Source organism: Hypomesus transpacificus, chromosome 11, assembly GCF_021917145.1.
Source record: "Hypomesus transpacificus isolate Combined female chromosome 11, fHypTra1, whole genome shotgun sequence".
In the NCBI taxonomy this organism is placed as follows: Eukaryota; Metazoa; Chordata; class Actinopteri; order Osmeriformes; family Osmeridae; genus Hypomesus; species Hypomesus transpacificus.
This window is the reverse complement of record NC_061070.1, coordinates 11,178,692-11,196,761: the sequence shown is the minus strand read 5'-3', so window position 1 is coordinate 11,196,761 and position 18,070 is coordinate 11,178,692. Positions and strand designations below refer to the sequence as shown.

The window sequence follows — 18,070 nt, the reverse complement described above, 5'->3', positions numbered from 1 at the left end:
GCTAGCTGACACGTCTTTGAACTGACAAGTCAACAATTTGGGGGAATTGTTTGGGCAGGAAGCAAATGTAACTAAACAAATCATTTCTCTAATCTGAAGGCACAGACGATGAGAAAAGTTCCAAGAGAACAAGAATACATCATAGCTTCAGCTTGATTAGAAAGTTCAATTGATTCGTCACTGACAAATACAATCACTGTCCAAAGGGAATTTCAGTAGGACAAAAACTGCTGCATAACATGTTGTTACATAAAAGATTTTATGTTTGTTGTACTTGCATAAGTCTTGATGCGTTGACAGTCTACCAAATCACTTTGAAACTATATCATCAATATGTCCATATTAAGTTATGATAAATCACTTATCTAATTATGTGTTACTGGAGTTTGAAAAATGGGCCTTGGGACCAATTGTAATACAACATATCTCAACGCTATGCTTATATTGCTATATACAGTATTACACAGCTTAGATGATGGATGATACAACACAAGTAAATAGCTGTCAAAAGATCATGTACGTGGAGAAGCAGCTGAAACCCAAGAGGGATCATTAACACAATGCCCTTCACAAGATCAGATCAGTCTGCCAACACAATGTGATGGATTAGCAGTCACCACAGACCTTCATACAATTGCAATACAACCATCGAGCTTCAAATAAACATCGACACCTATTGTACCTTTGTGATGCAAAACCTAAAACACTGGCAATAAAAAAAATAAAGATCATTTCCCTGGCACACAAATCTTCATTGTCTGCTGTGACCTCCCTAAGTTCAGAAATGTAATGTGACTAGCACTGGAGATGGCTGATGTTCACAGCGCTAGACACCATACAGGTGTGTGGCAAAATGGTATTGATTACATCACTTAGACAGCAATGGAACAACAATAACGTTTTTAAAGGTAGGTTTATATAAGAGGCAACTAAAAGGGTCTCGAGCATAGAAAAGAGGCTGGTTTTAACATTGCTAGTTTGAGTCAGTTCAACTTAGGGCGCTTAGAGTGTTGGCCACGACCTGGAGTGTCCTTGTGCTTCTTTGACAGCCATTCTTTTTTCGACGACGTCCCTTCCGTTTTGGATGCCTGCCCTTCTTTTTTGGAAGCGGCTTCCTCAGCGTCCCACAGGGCGTTTCTGACAAAGCGAGACACCGCTCCTTTGTCCAGACGGGCTGCCTTCTTTCTGTCTGTGATCTCCTTGACTCTGTTCATGTATGTCCTGATTCTCTCCTGTAGCGAGTCAAAGATAGGGGACTTTTCTTATGCACACACACAAATAGATACTCAACGCTGGAAATATCCTAACCTAACCAATTTGTTTAAATACTTACTGTACTAGTTATCGACCTAAGTTAAAAGACAGATGATATAACTAGATTTAAACAGTGTAATTCTGTTGGCCACCGGTCAGAACCTTACTTTTAACTTCTCCTTAAAGAGGGAATGTTGGTTCACTTCATCTAAACACAGTCCTGGTGTTGAATGAGTTAGGGTGGGATAAAAACAACGTACCAGTTCTTGCTTGATTCCATGTTCTTTAGGGTTAATTCCTTGTGTTACCAGGTACACTGTAACCGAGAAATTGTTTTTTTAAGGGGGCTGGTCAGAAATGTATTCTTTACATTAAATTATTGACAATTACAAAGTCACATCAGAAAACATCACTTACTCCAGAATAATGAATTGAGGGTATATGCAGACATCAAGTCCAGTTTAGCTTGCTCAAGAGGGTCCAGCTACCAAAAATGACAAGAGATAATAATTTTACAAAGTAAACACACAGAAAGAGTAAACTATACCCACCATCAGTATGCAATTTAGAGAGCTGATCTGCTAGCTAGTAGCCTATCTGCAAAAGCAAAGCTCAGACAGTTTGAGACTGATTGTTGCAGGTCTTTTACCTTTAGCTGCGGTAGGCAATTATCAAGAAACATTACAATGAGATTAAATGACTGCCTTTGAAAGGCCTTACCTTTTCCATAAGTTCCTTTCTGGGCATTGACAACACAGTCTGTACCATTGTGTTCACAGAGGCCACTGAAGATTCGAATCCCTTGAGCTGCTCCTCAATCTCTGTAGGATAGTCTTCAGGTATGTCTTCTGCCATGTCCTATCGTAACGTTAGACATTAGTCAGTCAGAAATGTAGCAAAACGTTAATTACCGAACAGTTAGTTAGCTATAGGCTATATATATATTTTAGAAGCTATTTATACATTTGATAAAACGTGTTATACATAATCTTACTATGGTAGCTAGCATAACTCCATTCTCATTTGACACTAGTCTACAGCTAGCCGGCCTGACAACCAACAAAAAAGCAAATATGCACATTTTAAAACGCAAAGCCATACAATCAATGTTGGCCAGTTAAAATATATGCTGCCGTTATTTTTAGTGCAACACATATGAGTAGTTTGTGTATATCGCTACCATCAATACAGCTTGTCAGTTGGACTGCAAAATGTTTTCAATCCAACACACGTTGTAGACCGGAGACAGGAAGTGAATTGATGGAACAGCCAACAACAAACCGGTTTAGAAGAACTGGAGCTCCTTTCTTGCTCTGTCGCCGTCTAGTGTTGGAGGAATTACTGGAGGAACACGTAGATTTTTTTATCGCTCCATTGTGTATATTGTGTTCTACCATAAATAAAGTGGTTTATTGATTAAAATAATGTTTTATTTTGTCAGACAGTCACCCTCGATTTGTTTTTGGATTGTTTGTATTGTTTTTAATCAGGTCGCTGCAAGTGAGCATGTCATGTAGGATGAGTTGACGTTACTATGGTTTCATTGAGCGTCGACGGAAAGTCCAGCAATGCAAGACTCAAGGGTGTGCTAGATTGGTGTCTTAGCCTTAAGACATTTACAAAGAGTTGTGACAGGTATCTTGAGTTATGCCAGGTGTAAGGAAAAGGAGAAAATGGATAACTGTGATTTAGAAAAGCTTTCCATATCAGGAGGGAAGTTACAGCCCACCTTCAAATCAAGTGTAACAAGTTACAAAGTCACTGTTGCAAGCAATGTCAACAACGTTACGCTGGACCTACTGACAAGTGATTGTGGTGCTTCCTACAAAATTGTGAGTAGAGCTAAAACCTACATTCAAAAATTGTTATGTGACAACCTGTACCACTGAACCGGAGCTATCTGATTGAGTTATCAGACGTTATACTGTACACTTTACAATCAATGCTTTTTTGTTCAACCTTCAGTTTTTAGGAGACGGTTCCAAAACCATTCAACTAAATGATGGATTAAATGTGGTTGATATAGAAGTGGTAGCTGAGGATGGCACCTCTAAGAAATACAGCATTGAGGTCTCCAAACTGTCTGCAAGGACCGCAGTGCTGAGTGAACTGTCCATTGAGGGAGATGTTCAACTGCATCCTGCATTTTCTGCAAACATTTATGAATATTCAAGTGGGTTGCCTAATTTATTACCTTATAATAAAAGCGATATTGCTTCAAGTCAGGGTATGATGAATAGTTCAGTTCTATTCAATACAGTAATTTAGAGGACTGATAATTACAATTTTGTCATTCATTCTAAGAAAGCTATTTAATAGTTGATATATAGCCTAGCTTCCTTGCAAAGGGCAAAAAAATAAAATGTACCCTCATTGATAATTAATACTATCACTTATGCATTGATTTTTGTTCTCTATAGGCACAGTTTCTTTCTATTGTAATACTATGACCATGCTGCCCAAAGTACCTGATAAAAACATGAAGGTTTTAGTGAATGGAGAGAGCAGCTCTCAATTCGTCTCACTAAACGTTGGAGACACAATGGTAGAGATCAAGGTTTGCTCAGCAGATGGCAGCAATTCACAGGTAAACTGATACTGTTGTTTTACCCTCAGTAATTATCAAATATGAGATGTTTGGTGAAACATTTGATAGAATTTATGACCAGATAATATTTTTCTGGTCTCATCACTGTCTTGCTGAAGAGATGAATTACAAAATCAAATTAGGCAAAATACTAATATCTTTAATGAAAATTAGAGGCGGGAAACTTCATATGCACTATTGTTAAACTGTTTAACTATTTCCGGTTTCTTCTCCCCCAGATTTATACAGTGTCAGTGACTCGGGAGCAGATTCCCATGGCTGTGACTTTCAGTGATGCAAAAGATTGTGTGGACTATGAGTGCCCTGTGTCTCTAACTGCCCTCTACAGACCTGTTTCCATTTACCAGAGGTGAGCTGGTATAGGAGGTATCTACTGAAAACAGGTATAATTCCACCAAGTGGTATATGTGGTATAAACCTATAAGGAATGGTAATTTTCCAAGAACCTCCTGGATTAGTCAAACAAGTGATAACGTTTGACTACACTATGCATATCATGCAATAAGAAAGGCATATCGTTTTAAGAGAGGATTAAACGTCTCATATCGCTCGTAATTGAAATACTGTTGTTTTTGTAATGTGCGGGACAAGTGAGAATGGTAGAACATGCTGTAACCTGTCAGGACAAAGAACCTCCCCAATAAGCTCTTGATCCTTGTTAATTGGGTTACCTTGTCTTTATGCAGTGAACCTAAGCACATCTTCTCCGGGCCATACATTGACATGCTGGCACGTAGGTCGAAAGTTGACCCGTTAAATGAGTGTCCTCTGGGAGATAGCTGGAAGGTTCTAGAGCCAGACCTGGATGGGAAAATGTCCGCAGCTCTTGTCAAATGTTTCTTTGCATACAGAGGTACTAAACACTGTCAAATAGGCTATATCAGTAGAATATCTTATTTTTCTTCTGTTTTTATGCCATTCTATTATAGTACACATACATTATCTGGACTGGTAATTAGGCTTGGTTGTCATTACAATTTTTTCTTCCTGCTTTTTGTTCTTTAATTATATTTTAATAGCGAGTGTATCATACACGGGCTAGGTGATAATTCTGCCTGACGTCTTTTGAAAGGATGTGAAAGTTTGGTGAAACTGGCCGAGGTGGGTTCACACGCGCTGCGGTGTCCCCACAAACCGTCAGCGGACCTGGATGCAAAGGTCAGCATGAATGATTGAGCAGCCGTGTGACCAAAGGGCCAAAATCACAGCCAGTGAGCCAGGCTCGACCTCATGCTTTATTTACTATGTCACTGCAAAGACGACTTGGTCTAACCGCAGTGGTGTTTTAGGTTTTGACACTGCCATAAAGATGAGTTGGTATAAAGTTTTGGTTAATCAAGAGAGTTCGTATTTTGACAAAGCAGTTCATTACAGATATCTCTGTTTTGTATTTGTGAAAATAACAGTTTATTTTATAGCTCTTAAGGATACAATTCTATTGACATTCACTACTGCAACTAAGCTTTTGTCAGATTTTGTTATAATATATTTGATCAAGAAGCAATTGTTCTTTCAGGATGTCACAGAGACAAGCTGGTATAAGAAGTATTTTGCATCTTCTAGCAACTTAGAGATAGAGACCAAGCACACTCTTGAGGTAATGAAACCTTTTGGAGGGACACTGACTTTACTTACCAAGACCTCAATATCATACAGCCAGTCAAACTTTATTATGTGCTTGTGAAGGTATGGATCTACTAAGTGAGGATGAGGATGATGATAAGTTAATGGTGATTGCCTTCTTTGTCTCTTCAGGTCCGTAACTGGGAGAAGAAACTACAAAAGGCAATTGGAGAAGACAGCGTAGATAATCTATGTACCTTAGCCCAAGACCATCTGAAACTGTACAGGCAGCGCCTACCTAAACCAGGCATGTTTCAGTTTCCAAGGCTGCCTGCTACACTGGCAACTGTCCCAGATCATTGTGGATTAGCCGTACCCATTGAAAAATACATGAAGAAGCGCTAGTTAACGTTAGCTTAAAAGGCTTCTCTTGACATGCAGCCACTCAAGTTACTGTTAGTCTTTTTTAAGCCACTAATTGTCAGTGGTGACATGATAAGTGGCATCAGAGACTGATCCTAGAGTATTGGATAGGAGTCATTGGCCTTGAAACATAATTCTTGACACCTGAGAGAGGCTGGGGTGTAGAGCCCAACCTTTGAATAAATACAAGGAATCTACTTTAACAAAATGCTCAATGTTGAATGTTGAGGTAGAAAATGTTTAGGTTCAAATGTTCGAGAGGGAGTTTATGTTTTTGTGTGCATGTTGGTCGACACAAAACACTTCCGGAAATACATCTTAAATTGTCTTTATTGAGGTAGGAAATCTAACCCTCAAGGAATGCCAAAAGTATCTCCAACAGAAAACTGAATTCAGACCAATTCTGAACACTTGGTTGCCAAATCTTTATGCGGGGTCAGGGTGAAGCTTGTTTATATCTTCCGGGATGTAAAACATGTTGACATCAATGCAGGGTGACAGGTAATAGGCGTTTTTGCCAAGACAAGTTACACTCACTGAATATTTAATGCCAAAAAGATGCATGCAATGATTCATAAGTGAAAGAGAAGAGGCTCTCACACGAAGACCATGTTCCTTTTTTGTTATGAGAGCCTGCCTGTGAGAGCCTGGCTGCCTGCCTGGCCTGCTCGTACGCGCGCGTGTGTGTGTGTGTGTGTGTGTGTGTGTGTGTGTGTGTGTGTGTGTGTGTGTGTGTGTGTGTGTGCGTGCGTGCGTGTGCGTGTGCGTGTGCGTGTGTGTGTGTGTGTGTACTAAGTGCCTGCTTGTGTGTTTCTCCAGGTGACATGCTACAGTATGAGGAGGGCCAGTCTCCTTTAGACAGCCTGGAGCAGGTTGCCATCCACTACGCCTCAGCCATCAAACTGAAACCCAAGGATCCCAGATTCCACTTCCTGCTGGGGCAGGCTCTGGAGGAACAGCACCATGCCACAGAGATGTATGGCTTGAAGAAAAAAGTAATTTACAGATACACTGTCATCTGTTTGGGATTATGGTGCGGTGTTGATCATCATCATTCGTTCATTCGTTGCTATAGTATTGCTGTATAACTCTGCTATTGTAGTATAACCCAGGTTACTGTTGCTGCTCTTCGTGCAACATAATCGTGCAGCAGCATATTTTCCGCGCAACCGGGGGCTTTGAATGCACAAGGATTTGAACCTGAGACTTCTAACCAAACATCAAAACCAATCCTCATTTTTCATAAAGACGAGTTCAGGATCACTGATATGTTATGTCATCAGGCAGATGGGGATTCAGAGGAGCTGAGAGGGGCCAAGGCAACGAGCCTTCAGGACGACATCCTGGCTCTCTGTAAGCTCCATGGTTTCACCGGCACGCCGACCCTGGAGAAGCAGCTGAAGGCCGTGGACACTGAGTACCACCAGCTGAAGGAACAGGACCAGTCAGGCAAGGCCGACTACGTCCAAACCCTCTACATCTGGCTCTCCAAGAGGGCTGGCAAGGTACTCGGACGACGCTCCGTACCCTCCGTCCCTACCAGACAGATCAATTTCATGTCCCCATTCTCAGACAGTGACACAGGACCTTCCACCGTCACTAATAATAATGTGATGGTAGCTCTGCAGGGCGTGTGTGTGTCCGCGAGTGTATGTGTGTGTGTGTCGGTGGGTGTGTGTGTGTGTCTGTGATCTCCATGCCTTCTCTGAACTGTCAGATCAATGGCTGTTAGATGAAAGGTGAGAGTAGACTTCAGAAGACTTCGCTGGCTGTTGAAATGCCATTCATCATTCAGTGCCTAAAATAAATCTAAGAGCCTTCTTATATATTATTTTAAGCGAACAGTATGCAACATAAAGATCATGTACAGCCAGAGTGTATTTCCCTGTAACCAATACTATGAGTAGACTTGATTCAAAATGAGCCGAACCGATTCCTTATCAATGCCATGTCATAGTACTCAAGATGAATGACGGAGAACAACATGAACCCTTTGCTCTCGACCAATGTTGTCCCAGGATGGCAGTGCAGGCCTCAGGGACAAGGAGAGCTGCATGCACAGGGCCTCTCTGAAGTACCTGGACGCCTGGTCTCTGAGCCCCGACGACTGGGAGTTTAACCTGCACACGGGGCGTCTGCTGCTGCTGCAGGGGCTGGAGCGGGAGGCCCTGCAGCACCTGCAGACCGGCCTGGCCCTACGACCCTCCCAGCCTGCTCTCAGGTAAGGAGGCCTCCGCATGGAGCCGCAACACCCACTTACCTACAAGAATCATCCCCTACTTGGATGTCCAACACCCAGTGGATGTCTAAACGTCAAGTCGAGATTCAACCGTAGGTCGAGTTTGGGCGGAATGTGTGTTTATGTTCTTGAGGCGTGTTTGTGTGTGTCCTTGTAGGTTCTATACAGGCTCGGCTCTTCTGCGACAGGGGAGCGGAACCTCGGAGGAGGCTGCGAGTGAGGCGGCTGGGTTCCTGCAGCAGGGACTGGAGCACGTCATCGCTCAGTACTGCAGCGACAGGTACCGGGGTGGGAGTGGGAGCGGGTGTTTGGAGCTGACGCGAGGTCCTGGGATGAACTCGGCTGTCGTTCCCAGGGGCGTGGAGCAGGCCGTTTGGGAGCCTCTGTCGAGCGCCAGCACTCACTTCCTGCGTGGCTGCCTCGTGCAAGGGGCCGCCCTCCAAAAGAAGAACACTCTCCCAGGCAAGACCATGAGTGGACAGCAAGTCTATCACATGTAAGTTACTTCATTTCTTTCTTATTTATTTTCAAAAAGGGATATACCTACCCGTGTTAGTTAGCATGTATCTTATTCTATCTTTGTGTTATGTGTGCCCGAGTTTATATACCCATCCCTCCTTCTCTCCCCCAAGTATTGCAGTGCTCGCAGCCCAGGCTGTGTGTCAGTGTGTGTGTCGGGGAGAGGTGGCCCAACAGTTGGAGTGGGTGTTGCTCGATGCCCACTTTGCCCTTCTCCAGGGTCTCATGCTGGCCAAGCCTGGCACGGAGAGACAGGCCTCGGTGGCCAAGAGGTGCCAGGCCCTCGCCGCCCTCATCCGCCTCACCGCCATCGCCCCCTGTAGGGAACTGCTGGATATGCAGGAGAAGGTTAGACCATCATGGAGTAATGTGGTGCATCCAGTTGCCTCAGATCACCAACTGTATATGTGAGTTTGGATGGGGTTGTAAGTGAATAGTCAAGCAGTGTTTGACTACTGGTGTTGACTCCTGAGTGTTAGTGGCCACTGTACACATAAACCTAGCCTCATATGCTGTTGAATGGTAAAATAGTGGCAGGGTTTAACATGGACCCTAAGTAGTATATCCTTAAATCTTTATGATCAGTATAATTCTCTGCACAGGTGTGCCAGGTTGCAGTGGTGACCACTCCTTGTGACGGCCATGCCTTGTACCTCCTGGGTCTGGCCCAGTTGGCTCACTTTGACAACGACCCTGAGTCAGAAAGGTCAAAGGCCAACTTGGCCGACGCCTGCCTCAGCTTCCAGGCCAGCCTCGAGCTGGAGGACAAGCCTCAGGGCGGGGACCCCCCCGTCCAGCTGACCAGTAAGACAGAAACGCTTGTGTGTCATTCTGACCAATGAGAAACGCGTGTGGACGTATGCGCGACATCATCTAGCAATCCTTATAACGTACATCATCATAATCCTGTTGGAATGAACACACACGTAGACACGCACACGCGTATTAGCCGCTTGAAAAAGCGTGTCCCTGTGCGACCGGCTGTGCCATCTCCCCCTGCTATTCGCAGAGCAGAAGTGGTGGCAGGAAAAGCTGGCCTCTGAGAAGGAGAAAGACGCCAAGCAGACAGCCAGCCAATCCACGGGGACCGCGGGGCCTTCCGACGGAGGGGCCGCTGGGAGAGGGAGTGGGCGTGGCAGGGGAGGCCCCGGTCGAGGGGGGGCTACAGTGGTCGCCAAGGCCACTGCGCCTGCTAAAGGAGGGGCCAGGGCCGCCCCCTGCGCCAAGCCCCCTGTGGCCAGGTGAGTCAGATGAGTAAAGACGTCAAAGGAGCAGAATCAGAGTGTTGACGGGTTATAGCGATAGGTGATGAGGATGAGTTGTGACATTTATGAACTGGAGAGACACGGACACAATGATTTATTCAGTCATAAATATTCCACACTCATATTGCGTTTCTAAGTTAATCCATCCACCCCTCCGTGCTTTGAAAGAGGATTTGCTCCTGTTTCAGCTTGAACTTGAGACTGTTTGCAATACATCGTCCTTGCATTGTGAATAAAAGCACGAGCACAAAATCAGACCACAGGCATTGCGATTGCCCCCGGTCACAGTTCTACATCTCCCCTGTAGGGGGCGAGCTGGAGCAGCGGCGGGACCAAGGACGGATGGATCATCCAGAGCCCCGGCAAAGCCCAGCTCCAAGACTCAGCTCTCCCCCAGCAAGTCCAAAACAGACTGCTCCCCCAGCTCTACCAAAGCAGGAGCTCCACAGGGTAGGCTCCACAGCCCTGGGGAAAGGGGGAGCAAGGGGGGTGGGGTAGGGGTGTGGTAGGGGTGGGGTAGGGGTGGGATGGTGGTGGGGCGGATCAAGAATCCCAGTTCCTATCAGGATTGCACACGCATACATCCTCTTATCATACCCAGTTACTAAATAGCAGTCCATTTATTTGATGATGTCAACATCCAACTGTTTGTGCATGTGCTTGTGTCTGTCCTGTGACAACATGAAAATAATTCCACTGCAGAGTCGGCAGCAGCTGAATGCCCTGGTGGCCCCACCCCTGTGAACCGCCGGTCCCACGCCCCCCGCTTAGGCCTGGCCCGCGCCCTCTCTCGCAACGCAGACACACAGGACCAGGCTTGCCAGTTCTACCAGGAAGTCATTTCCATGGCACCAGAGGTCAGTCAGTGTGTTAGCCAGACCACTGGGGTACGAGCAAAATATACTGAGAAACAACAGTAGCGGAGCTTATTTGATGCCCATTTGAACGTCCGGTCCCCCCATTGCTTGATGGCCCAGGTCCATGATGCTTACATTGAGCTGGCGGAAATGCTGGTGAAGTCAGACCCCCTGGCTGCCGTGGAGGTGTACTGCAGGTTCCCCCTGAGGCCTGTGGCCGAGCAGACGTTTGACGACGCCTTCATCACGGGCGAGATCATCCGCAACCTCATGAAGCTGGAGTTGTATGACCACCCCCAGTTAGGGCCCAACCTCGTAGCCTACGGGAAGGTCATGGGCCTGGGTAAGAGGGACACCTTTTGGGGGTTCTTATCTTAAGGTTTATGGTTGTGTACTGGATTGTGTGGACTTGGTTGGCATTCACATGGTGCATTCATAGGGTCCTCACAGTCACAGTTCCCTGTGTAAGTAGACAATATAGCCAGTCCTTTTGTATTTCAGTCATTCTGTGCTGACAAAACATTGTTGGCAGTGGTACAGAAGATATTATAGGAACATAGTGTACATTTTAAGAAAGTAGGACCTTGATGAAAGTGGTGAATGGAAAGAATGTGTTTGAATTGTTGTTTGATTGTTTCATTGCACTGAGCCGATGACAAGACACTTTTATCTGACATTTATCCTATTAATATGCCTACTAAATAGTTTTAATACTTGATTTGTCTTTCAAGGTTGCATAGAGAAATACATCGATATCCTGGATGGGAAATTCAAGACTCATCTTCTGAAAAGCGTTTATGCTGGAATCCATAATAAGTCAGTGGATGACAAGGACCTGCAGGACTTCTTCAAGTTTAAGTGCTGGCTATGAAAACCCCAGCTTTGATAATGGGATTCTGCTCACTTCTATGAGGATGCCTTTATTCTGTGATGCGGTGACTTAGGCAGGATAGTCACATCTTGCTTGAACAAAATAAATGTAATTTCACACAAAGAGAAAAGCTGAAGTTTTTGCCATTCTTTTCCAGCACCTGCTGGTGCATTTCCATTGCCATTTTTACAAAACACACATACAGGGTCTTTGGTTTATTAACAACATTCTCCTATAATTAATATGCAAGTCAGACAGTCTTATCGATTTTCTCAAAGTCCATTTATTTGGAAAACACATCAATTGACAATAGTTCAACACAGAGGACCACCCTTATAAAGAAATAAACATTGACACATACTGCAGCAATATATTAAGATTCAGCAGCATTCAATATCAATTAATTTTGGAGTGAACATGAACTTTCCAATCAGTACAAATATTGAGAGTGGATAAGAAAGGACATTTGACCCCCACAACATATTGAGAAGAGGAAAGCTCATTCTAACAATACCCAATGAAAAAAGGGTGGGGAATTCTTCTATCAGAAAACAAACATCAATTCTATATATGCAGATTGTTTTTTGTGTTTAGCAAGGCTCCAATAAGCAGAAGCTTGTTTCAGGGAAACCATCTGAAAAATCAGGGCATTCCAAGTAAACTAAAGGGATGACAAATACTAAGAATGTCAATAAAGCCATGTCCAGTTCAGAGTGTTGCCCCTAGACATACATTTAAATATTCTATCTGCATTCCTCCTGCTTACTCCACTTCACACGCGGTTGAGCTTGGTCACAATAAGCACACGGACAGACTGGTCGAAGGCTGAGCAAACACACAGGCCCTGCTTATCAGGGCTCCAATCCAGGCTGGCGATTGGCTGGGATGACAGGGTGACGTTTTGCAATAGGTTGACTGTGCCAGCTACACCCATATCCACCTCATCTGCATCCTTCTTACTTCTCTGGGCAGGGTACTCACTAAAGGAGTGAAACAATTTTTTGGATGAGCAGGCAATATGTGTTCATTTCCAGGTTTTAGAAGGACAATAGGATTGATGCAGCACAACATCAACAAAGTTATAATAGCTCTTACTATTTCCATAGATGCAGGTTGCCTGCTCCACCTGCCGTCATGAAGATGTCTCTGTTCTGAGGCAAATGCCTTACTTGCCAGATAGTAGATTTATGGGCCTGAAATCACAAAGTGGATTAGAAACAAACCTAGCTAAAATAATGTAACTTTATATACTGCTAGCCTTCCTCTTATTTACGTAATAGACAATGGTATTGAAAATGATTTTTGTCACACTATCACACATGGGCAATTTAATGAATTAATTAAACTAACAGCAGGAGGAGAGGTAAAACATAAAAACATTATTATATGTCATAGTAAAAAATATTAATAAATTATTCTTTTTTTTAAACCATGAAATGTGTGTGCCACCAGTTAATTTTACTGAAGCCTCACTGAGAGCTCTAAACACTCAGCTGTGCATTCAGGGAAGTGAAGTGTGTTTTCACAGCATTTTCACATGGGCAGAAAGAAAACACAACACAGCCCTTTTCTCACTGTCCATTTTGGCAACAAGCTGCTTTCTGACCAAAGAGCTTGTTGGACAAACACGGCAAAGTAGTTCCAGCTGTGGAAATGTTAAAAGGCCGACTTCATAGCCCTCCCTCCCGTGAATATCCGACTGAATTACCTTTTCAGACACAGACGCGAAGCCCTTGGTGGGGTGCTGGGTCCTCATGTCAAAGACGTGGAATTTCCCTTCCAATGAAGTGGCTACCAGTTTGTTCATGTTAATGTCCTTCCTGTCAAACTCCACGCAACACACCTGGACAGTGACAGAAGTAGAAAGTGATGGTAGTACTCGGCCATTAATATAAATACTAGAGAAAGAAATTTAGCACAAAAAATATGGTTTAAACACTTAGAATTAAGACATATCCATACTACTGCTGTATATAGAACAAAGTATTGAAAGGAATATTCTGAGCCCTTATACAGTGCATGACAGACACTCATATTTTAGCAAAACATTTAAATGTCACCATCAATAACACAAGAAAACGTCTAACCTCATTATCTCAGAATGAAGAATAACAATATTCATGATCCGCTCAGTCAGAGGCAATAATGACAGTCAATCTAGTAAATTCTTATTTCAAAGGCTGGAATTGGAAAGATTACACTGTTAGAGGGAACTATGCTACCAGGTTTCATTTTAGGAAGCATACAAACAAAGAAACTCACCCCATTCTTTATGTTGGTTTCCCATCGTAGAGACATGTTTCTGAGGTCAAAGAGTTTGATGTCACCGTTGTCATAGCCAGCGCAGACACAGCGGTCTTGGTCATTAAAAGCATGACCTGAGTAGCCATTTTGTATAAAAGGTCAGATGCTGAATAAGCTAATATTGAAATTTGAAATTGATGGGACACATTTCTCTTGGGCACAGTCAGTTAGATTAACTGAGTGATAGTATCTAAACCAATCCTATATCATTCAATGAATTCAACTCATTTATATGGTGGACTTGAACAAGCATAAGAAGCTAAAACCAAAGAGACTTTGCTCATGTATGGCATAACCTCCTACTGCATACCAAAGGCAACAGTCCAGCAGTCCCTCTTGGGCTCCCCCTCCCCTGGCTCCATGTTGGCCACGGGTGAGTCTCTCTGCCGGGTGTCCCACACCTTTACTGTGCCTGGAAAGCAACGGGAATCCCATAATAGTACACTTAATGAAATGGCTAAAACATTTCTTTGTCTTGATGAGGAGTGACACACAGTAGAAGAATATGGGCTTTACTCCCGCGGATCATCCTTTGAAAATGTACAGACAATAAGCCTAGTTGCTTGCGAATAACAAAGCAGGATTGACAAATAAGCTACAGATTCCGGACACAGAATCAACCATTTATTAAGGACTGGAGCACATGCAGTCATTTCATGGTCATATCCAAGTTACCATCTCTGCTCCCGGTGACTATTTCGGGAGCACCGTCACCAATCCCAAGGCCTCCAACACCATCTATGCCGTTCACAATCTCCTTGTGAGCCTTCACTGAGTACACTGGAACCTCAGGCACCTCTAGGTTCCTGTAGATCAGAGCACAAAATGTATCCCGGCCTTGACAGTGATTTTGCACTCATTCATGCATGTCTTTCAAAGGGTTCCATGATATAGCTGTGGTGTTATAAGCCATACCCTCATGTAAAGGTGGCTTAATGCTAAGGAGCTGGTGTCTAAAAATAGGTTTGTGGTATAGTGATTGTTAGAAGGCTTAGCTGTAATACATTTAAATGACGGGAATACCATATGTTGAGAGTCCCATCAAAATCCCCAGTTGCAAGATGCCGTTGTTGAAGAGATGTGGCCCCAAAAGTCCCACACTTTATGGGCTTTGCTTTCTCAATCTAAAACATACACAATTGATGTGATTGATTCAGAACTCAAGAAAAATGCATGACCAAGGAGGCTAGTTGATAGTTTATAGGTGTGCTTGCTAAGACAGTTAATACTGGGTATTCTTTCCTTGTTGGCAACAAGTTGCTATGGTAACAGACAGATCCTGCCAGGACTGTTCCAGAAGACTGAGGTTAGGAAGCTAGCTGGCTAGCAATTTATCAAAACAGCAGTTCACGGTATCAAACTAAAATAACAGCAAAATATATATGTAAAGTATTTTAAAACGTAGCCGAGAGAAATACAAAATATACCTCTTTCACAAGTTGGACTTCTCCATGTTGCACTTCGTAAATTTGCATCACCCCAGTCCCCCTTGCAAAGTTTCCCATGCAGACAAACTTTGCACTACATGGTATCCATTTACTATCAAACACTGTGTAGTTTAAACTTTTCTGTATGTGAGCTATGATTTGAGGCTTCTCAAATGGCGCTGTCATCTTTACTGGTAAATAATAAGGACAAGTATATCACAGCACTGGCTTTCAGCTTGTTTCCACAACTTGTCAACACTACTTACGTCCACACAACCAACGACGTGCTCCTAGTTCCGTACTTGAAGCTGTTTACATATTCGCCTGATAAAATGTGAACGGTTGCAATGTATTTTGTATAAAAAATCTCTTGCTTATTTGTCTTCAGTATTAACAAACATATTTTTCTAAATTGTGGACATGAAAGGCACTTGGAATTGTCACAACGGACTCATAGTAGCACAGAGGTTGTATTTTATATTTTTCAGGCGCGTGTTGAACCACTATAAGGTCTTTCACACCAACACGGGAACAACCGCATGTCAAGGTTTGGGTACTCGTCCCGAATTTCACGAAATTTTTCTCATCAGAGATCAAATTCGTAATGGACACTGGCAATAACTCAACTCCAGCTATTACTGCCACAATGGACAGTGAGAGCACAGCAGACGATTTCATAAAAGTAAAATCAAAAAAGACTCAAAAGCGAAAACGCGAGCAGGATGTAGTAGACATGGATCCAGAGGACTCCGTGGCATGCAAGCGACCCCAGTTTCCCCCAATTTCAGGCGACAAACTTACGGTATAGTAATCGAATGCTTTAATTTAATGTAATTACATGTTTTGCCATGGCCAAAAATGTATTTAGTTAGATGATCAAACATAGTAATTGGGTTGCCGTCATGCAAGGCCACGCGCGTGCGCAGATGGATCATGGAAAACCTCACTGTTATGCGCCTGTCACACATTATGCTGTTACCATGTCTTTTTTCTGAACCCTTCTGCTACTTTCACCTGTTTTGTACGTGGTGACTCATAATTGAACTGCATTAATGATCGTCTTGAAATACATAATATAAACGCCATTCTTCCTATCCTTAAAGGGTGGCATAGATGAGATGCGAAAAGTAGCTGTCCCAGCCCACAGGTATACGCCCCTGAAAGAGAACTGGTTGAAGATTTTCACTCCCATTGTGGAGAACCTCCAACTTCAAGTCAGATTTAACCTCAAAACCAGAAATGTTGAAATAAAAGTAAGTGCAATGACACAGTCCTCCTCGGTGCATGATTGTACCTCCTTTTAGAAGCATATTAATCCGTTAGTCAGTAGTTAACTGTTAAACTGTATTTTTTGGAACCACTTTTTCCTGAGTTATCCATCCACAAAGTATTAATCACTTTAGCATCATGAAACATGATGCAACCTTTTAAGATGAAGCTAACCTTACAAACAATGTTCCAGACATGTAAAGAGACACAGGACATCGGGTCCCTTACAAGAGCTGCAGATTTTGTTAAGGCTTTTGTTCTAGGATTCCAAGTTGAGGTAAGCACCTTCATTAAGAAGTTTAATGCATGGTAACTAGCTCTCGACCAGGAATTACATGAATACATACCATTTGTTGTGTGGACTGGAAGTTTGGTTAATTGTTTTTTTAAGGATGTTCTTTTCTTTTTTATAATGTTTGAAAGTGTCTGACTGCAGAGTCCTGTCTTGTCTCTTTTCCAGGATGCCCTAGCCCTCATCAGATTAGATGAACTTTTTCTTGAAACCTTTGAGGTCACTGATGGTAAGAAACTGCCTCACTGCTGTTCCGTCATTTTACGATTCAACACTCTGTATTACTTTGTTGTATTCTGCTATCCTGTATTTAATGTGTTCATGTTTTCATGTCTCTTCTTGACAGTAAAACCACTGAAGGGAGACCATTTGTCTAGAGCTATTGGAAGGATAGCAGGGAAAGGAGGAAAAACGAAATTCACAATTGAAAATGTCACCAAGACACGAATTGTGCTTGCAGACACGTGAGTAGCCTTCTGTTCCTGTGAGCAAGTTTAGACTTCTTACTGAGATTGTGATTTACTCATATTCAGTATCATTATGTATTCAGCATTATATATGAGTTCTAAACTTTTGTGTTAATTTTTCCACAGGAAAATACACATATTAGGATCTTTCCAGAATATCAAGATGGCACGGACAGCAATATGCAACCTCATCTTAGGTAAAGGAATGGATATGTCACATCTCAGAATCACTTCCACATTGCTTAAGGAAATGCACCGGCTACATGTAATAAGCTACAGAAAGTGACATTAGCTGTGTGTCTTCTACAGGTAGTCCACCTTCGAAGGTCTATGGAAATATCAGGGCAGTGGCCAGCCGAACCGCTGAGAGATTTTGAAGACCAATGTGCAGCATGGATTTATTTTGTCCCTCAGTGGTTGTGGTGGAACTTTTAGGTATGATCCTGCTGTGGTGTCTTTATATATGCCAGCCATAGCTGAGGATGGCCTTCTCTGCCTCCAGATGTTTGGTCTGGTCATTCTCCTAGCTTTGGGGATGTTCTACAAATTGCTCCCTTTTACCTTTTCATGCTCTGCTGTTGGTCCAAGGAGGAAGTAAATAGACTTACAGGATCTATAGCAGTCTAATGGTGTAAAGGCTGTTCACAATAAAGTGCAATTAACAATGTAAAAAGTTCAATCCTCAAGTGTGGATTTGATTTGAAAGGCAGGA

General features: G+C 43.1%; 4 protein-coding genes across 5 annotated transcripts; 2 read left to right on the top strand and 2 right to left on the bottom strand.

Moving 5' to 3' along the window:
- Window positions 1–240: 240 nt before the first annotated feature.
- Window positions 241–2,515, bottom strand: c1d (C1D nuclear receptor corepressor). 2 transcript variants are annotated; one of them, XM_047029244.1, is made up of 5 exons: window positions 2,435–2,515; window positions 1,975–2,112; window positions 1,672–1,738; window positions 1,515–1,570; window positions 241–1,232 (listed from the first exon to the last, which is right to left on the bottom strand). In XM_047029244.1, the coding sequence occupies exons 1-5, from the start codon at window positions 2,435–2,437 to the stop codon at window positions 984–986; spliced, it is 513 nt and encodes a 170-aa protein (XP_046885200.1). In that variant the 5' UTR covers window positions 2,438–2,515; the 3' UTR covers window positions 241–983. The 2 variants fall into 2 exon arrangements, with proteins under 2 accessions (XP_046885200.1, XP_046885199.1); XM_047029243.1 differs by lacking the exon at window positions 2,435–2,515 and adding an exon at window positions 2,249–2,422.
- A 1,281-nt stretch (window positions 2,516–3,796) lies between these two features.
- LOC124473744 lies at window positions 3,797–11,729 on the top strand. Its single transcript, XM_047029407.1, has 18 exons — window positions 3,797–3,841; window positions 4,081–4,211; window positions 4,549–4,715; window positions 4,935–5,020; window positions 5,379–5,459; window positions 5,618–5,732; window positions 6,668–6,843; window positions 7,132–7,353; window positions 7,867–8,069; window positions 8,245–8,367; window positions 8,443–8,583; window positions 8,720–8,954; window positions 9,209–9,410; window positions 9,616–9,847; window positions 10,179–10,321; window positions 10,574–10,728; window positions 10,849–11,071; window positions 11,460–11,729. The coding sequence occupies exons 1-18, from the start codon at window positions 3,797–3,799 to the stop codon at window positions 11,597–11,599; spliced, it is 2,820 nt and encodes a 939-aa protein (XP_046885363.1). The 3' UTR covers window positions 11,600–11,729.
- A 133-nt stretch (window positions 11,730–11,862) lies between these two features.
- On the bottom strand, window positions 11,863–15,608 carry dnaaf10 (dynein axonemal assembly factor 10). Its single transcript, XM_047029272.1, has 8 exons — window positions 15,331–15,608; window positions 14,927–15,027; window positions 14,579–14,709; window positions 14,214–14,315; window positions 13,862–13,977; window positions 13,308–13,442; window positions 12,695–12,792; window positions 11,863–12,579 (listed from the first exon to the last, which is right to left on the bottom strand). Exons 1-8 carry the CDS (start codon window positions 15,514–15,516, stop codon window positions 12,372–12,374), a joined length of 1,077 nt encoding a protein of 358 aa, XP_046885228.1. The 5' UTR covers window positions 15,517–15,608; the 3' UTR covers window positions 11,863–12,371.
- A 216-nt stretch (window positions 15,609–15,824) lies between these two features.
- pno1 (partner of NOB1 homolog) lies at window positions 15,825–18,031 on the top strand. The gene is made up of 7 exons (XM_047029217.1): window positions 15,825–16,132; window positions 16,434–16,583; window positions 16,793–16,876; window positions 17,060–17,120; window positions 17,238–17,355; window positions 17,485–17,555; window positions 17,668–18,031. Exons 1-7 carry the CDS (start codon window positions 15,935–15,937, stop codon window positions 17,733–17,735), a joined length of 750 nt encoding a protein of 249 aa, XP_046885173.1. The 5' UTR covers window positions 15,825–15,934; the 3' UTR covers window positions 17,736–18,031.
- Window positions 18,032–18,070: the final 39 nt, after the last annotated feature.

Bases quoted from the DNA above. Each gene is read 5' to 3' on its own strand.
- c1d (XM_047029243.1), bottom strand. From the start codon at position 2,353: ATGGCTTTGCGTTTTAAAATGTGCATATTTGCTTTTTTGTTGGTTGTC. The intron at 1,571-1,671 runs GTAAGTGATGTT...TCTCGGTTACAG, and splicing joins CCTCAATTCATTATTCTGGA to TGTACCTGGTAACACAAGGA. The intron at 1,233-1,514 runs GTACGTTGTTTT...GACTCGCTACAG, and splicing joins ATGGAATCAAGCAAGAACTG to GAGAGAATCAGGACATACAT.
- dnaaf10 (XM_047029272.1), bottom strand. From the start codon at position 15,516: ATGACAGCGCCATTTGAGAAGCCTCAAATCATAGCTCACATACAGAAA. The intron at 14,316-14,578 runs GTAACTTGGATA...GTTGCTTTCCAG, and splicing joins AGTCACCGGGAGCAGAGATG to GCACAGTAAAGGTGTGGGAC. The intron at 12,793-13,307 runs GTAATTCAGTCG...TTGTGATTTCAG, and splicing joins TCGCGTCTGTGTCTGAAAAG to GCCCATAAATCTACTATCTG.
- LOC124473744 (XM_047029407.1), top strand. From the start codon at position 3,797: ATGGTAGAGATCAAGGTTTGCTCAGCAGATGGCAGCAATTCACAG. The intron at 9,848-10,178 runs GTGAGTCAGATG...TCTCCCCTGTAG, and splicing joins GCCAAGCCCCCTGTGGCCAG to GGGGCGAGCTGGAGCAGCGG. The intron at 10,322-10,573 runs GTAGGCTCCACA...ATTCCACTGCAG, and splicing joins CAAAGCAGGAGCTCCACAGG to AGTCGGCAGCAGCTGAATGC.
- pno1 (XM_047029217.1), top strand. From the start codon at position 15,935: ATGGACACTGGCAATAACTCAACTCCAGCTATTACTGCCACAATGGAC. The intron at 16,133-16,433 runs GTATAGTAATCG...CTATCCTTAAAG, and splicing joins TTTCAGGCGACAAACTTACG to GGTGGCATAGATGAGATGCG. The intron at 17,121-17,237 runs GTAAGAAACTGC...TCTTCTTGACAG, and splicing joins AACCTTTGAGGTCACTGATG to TAAAACCACTGAAGGGAGAC.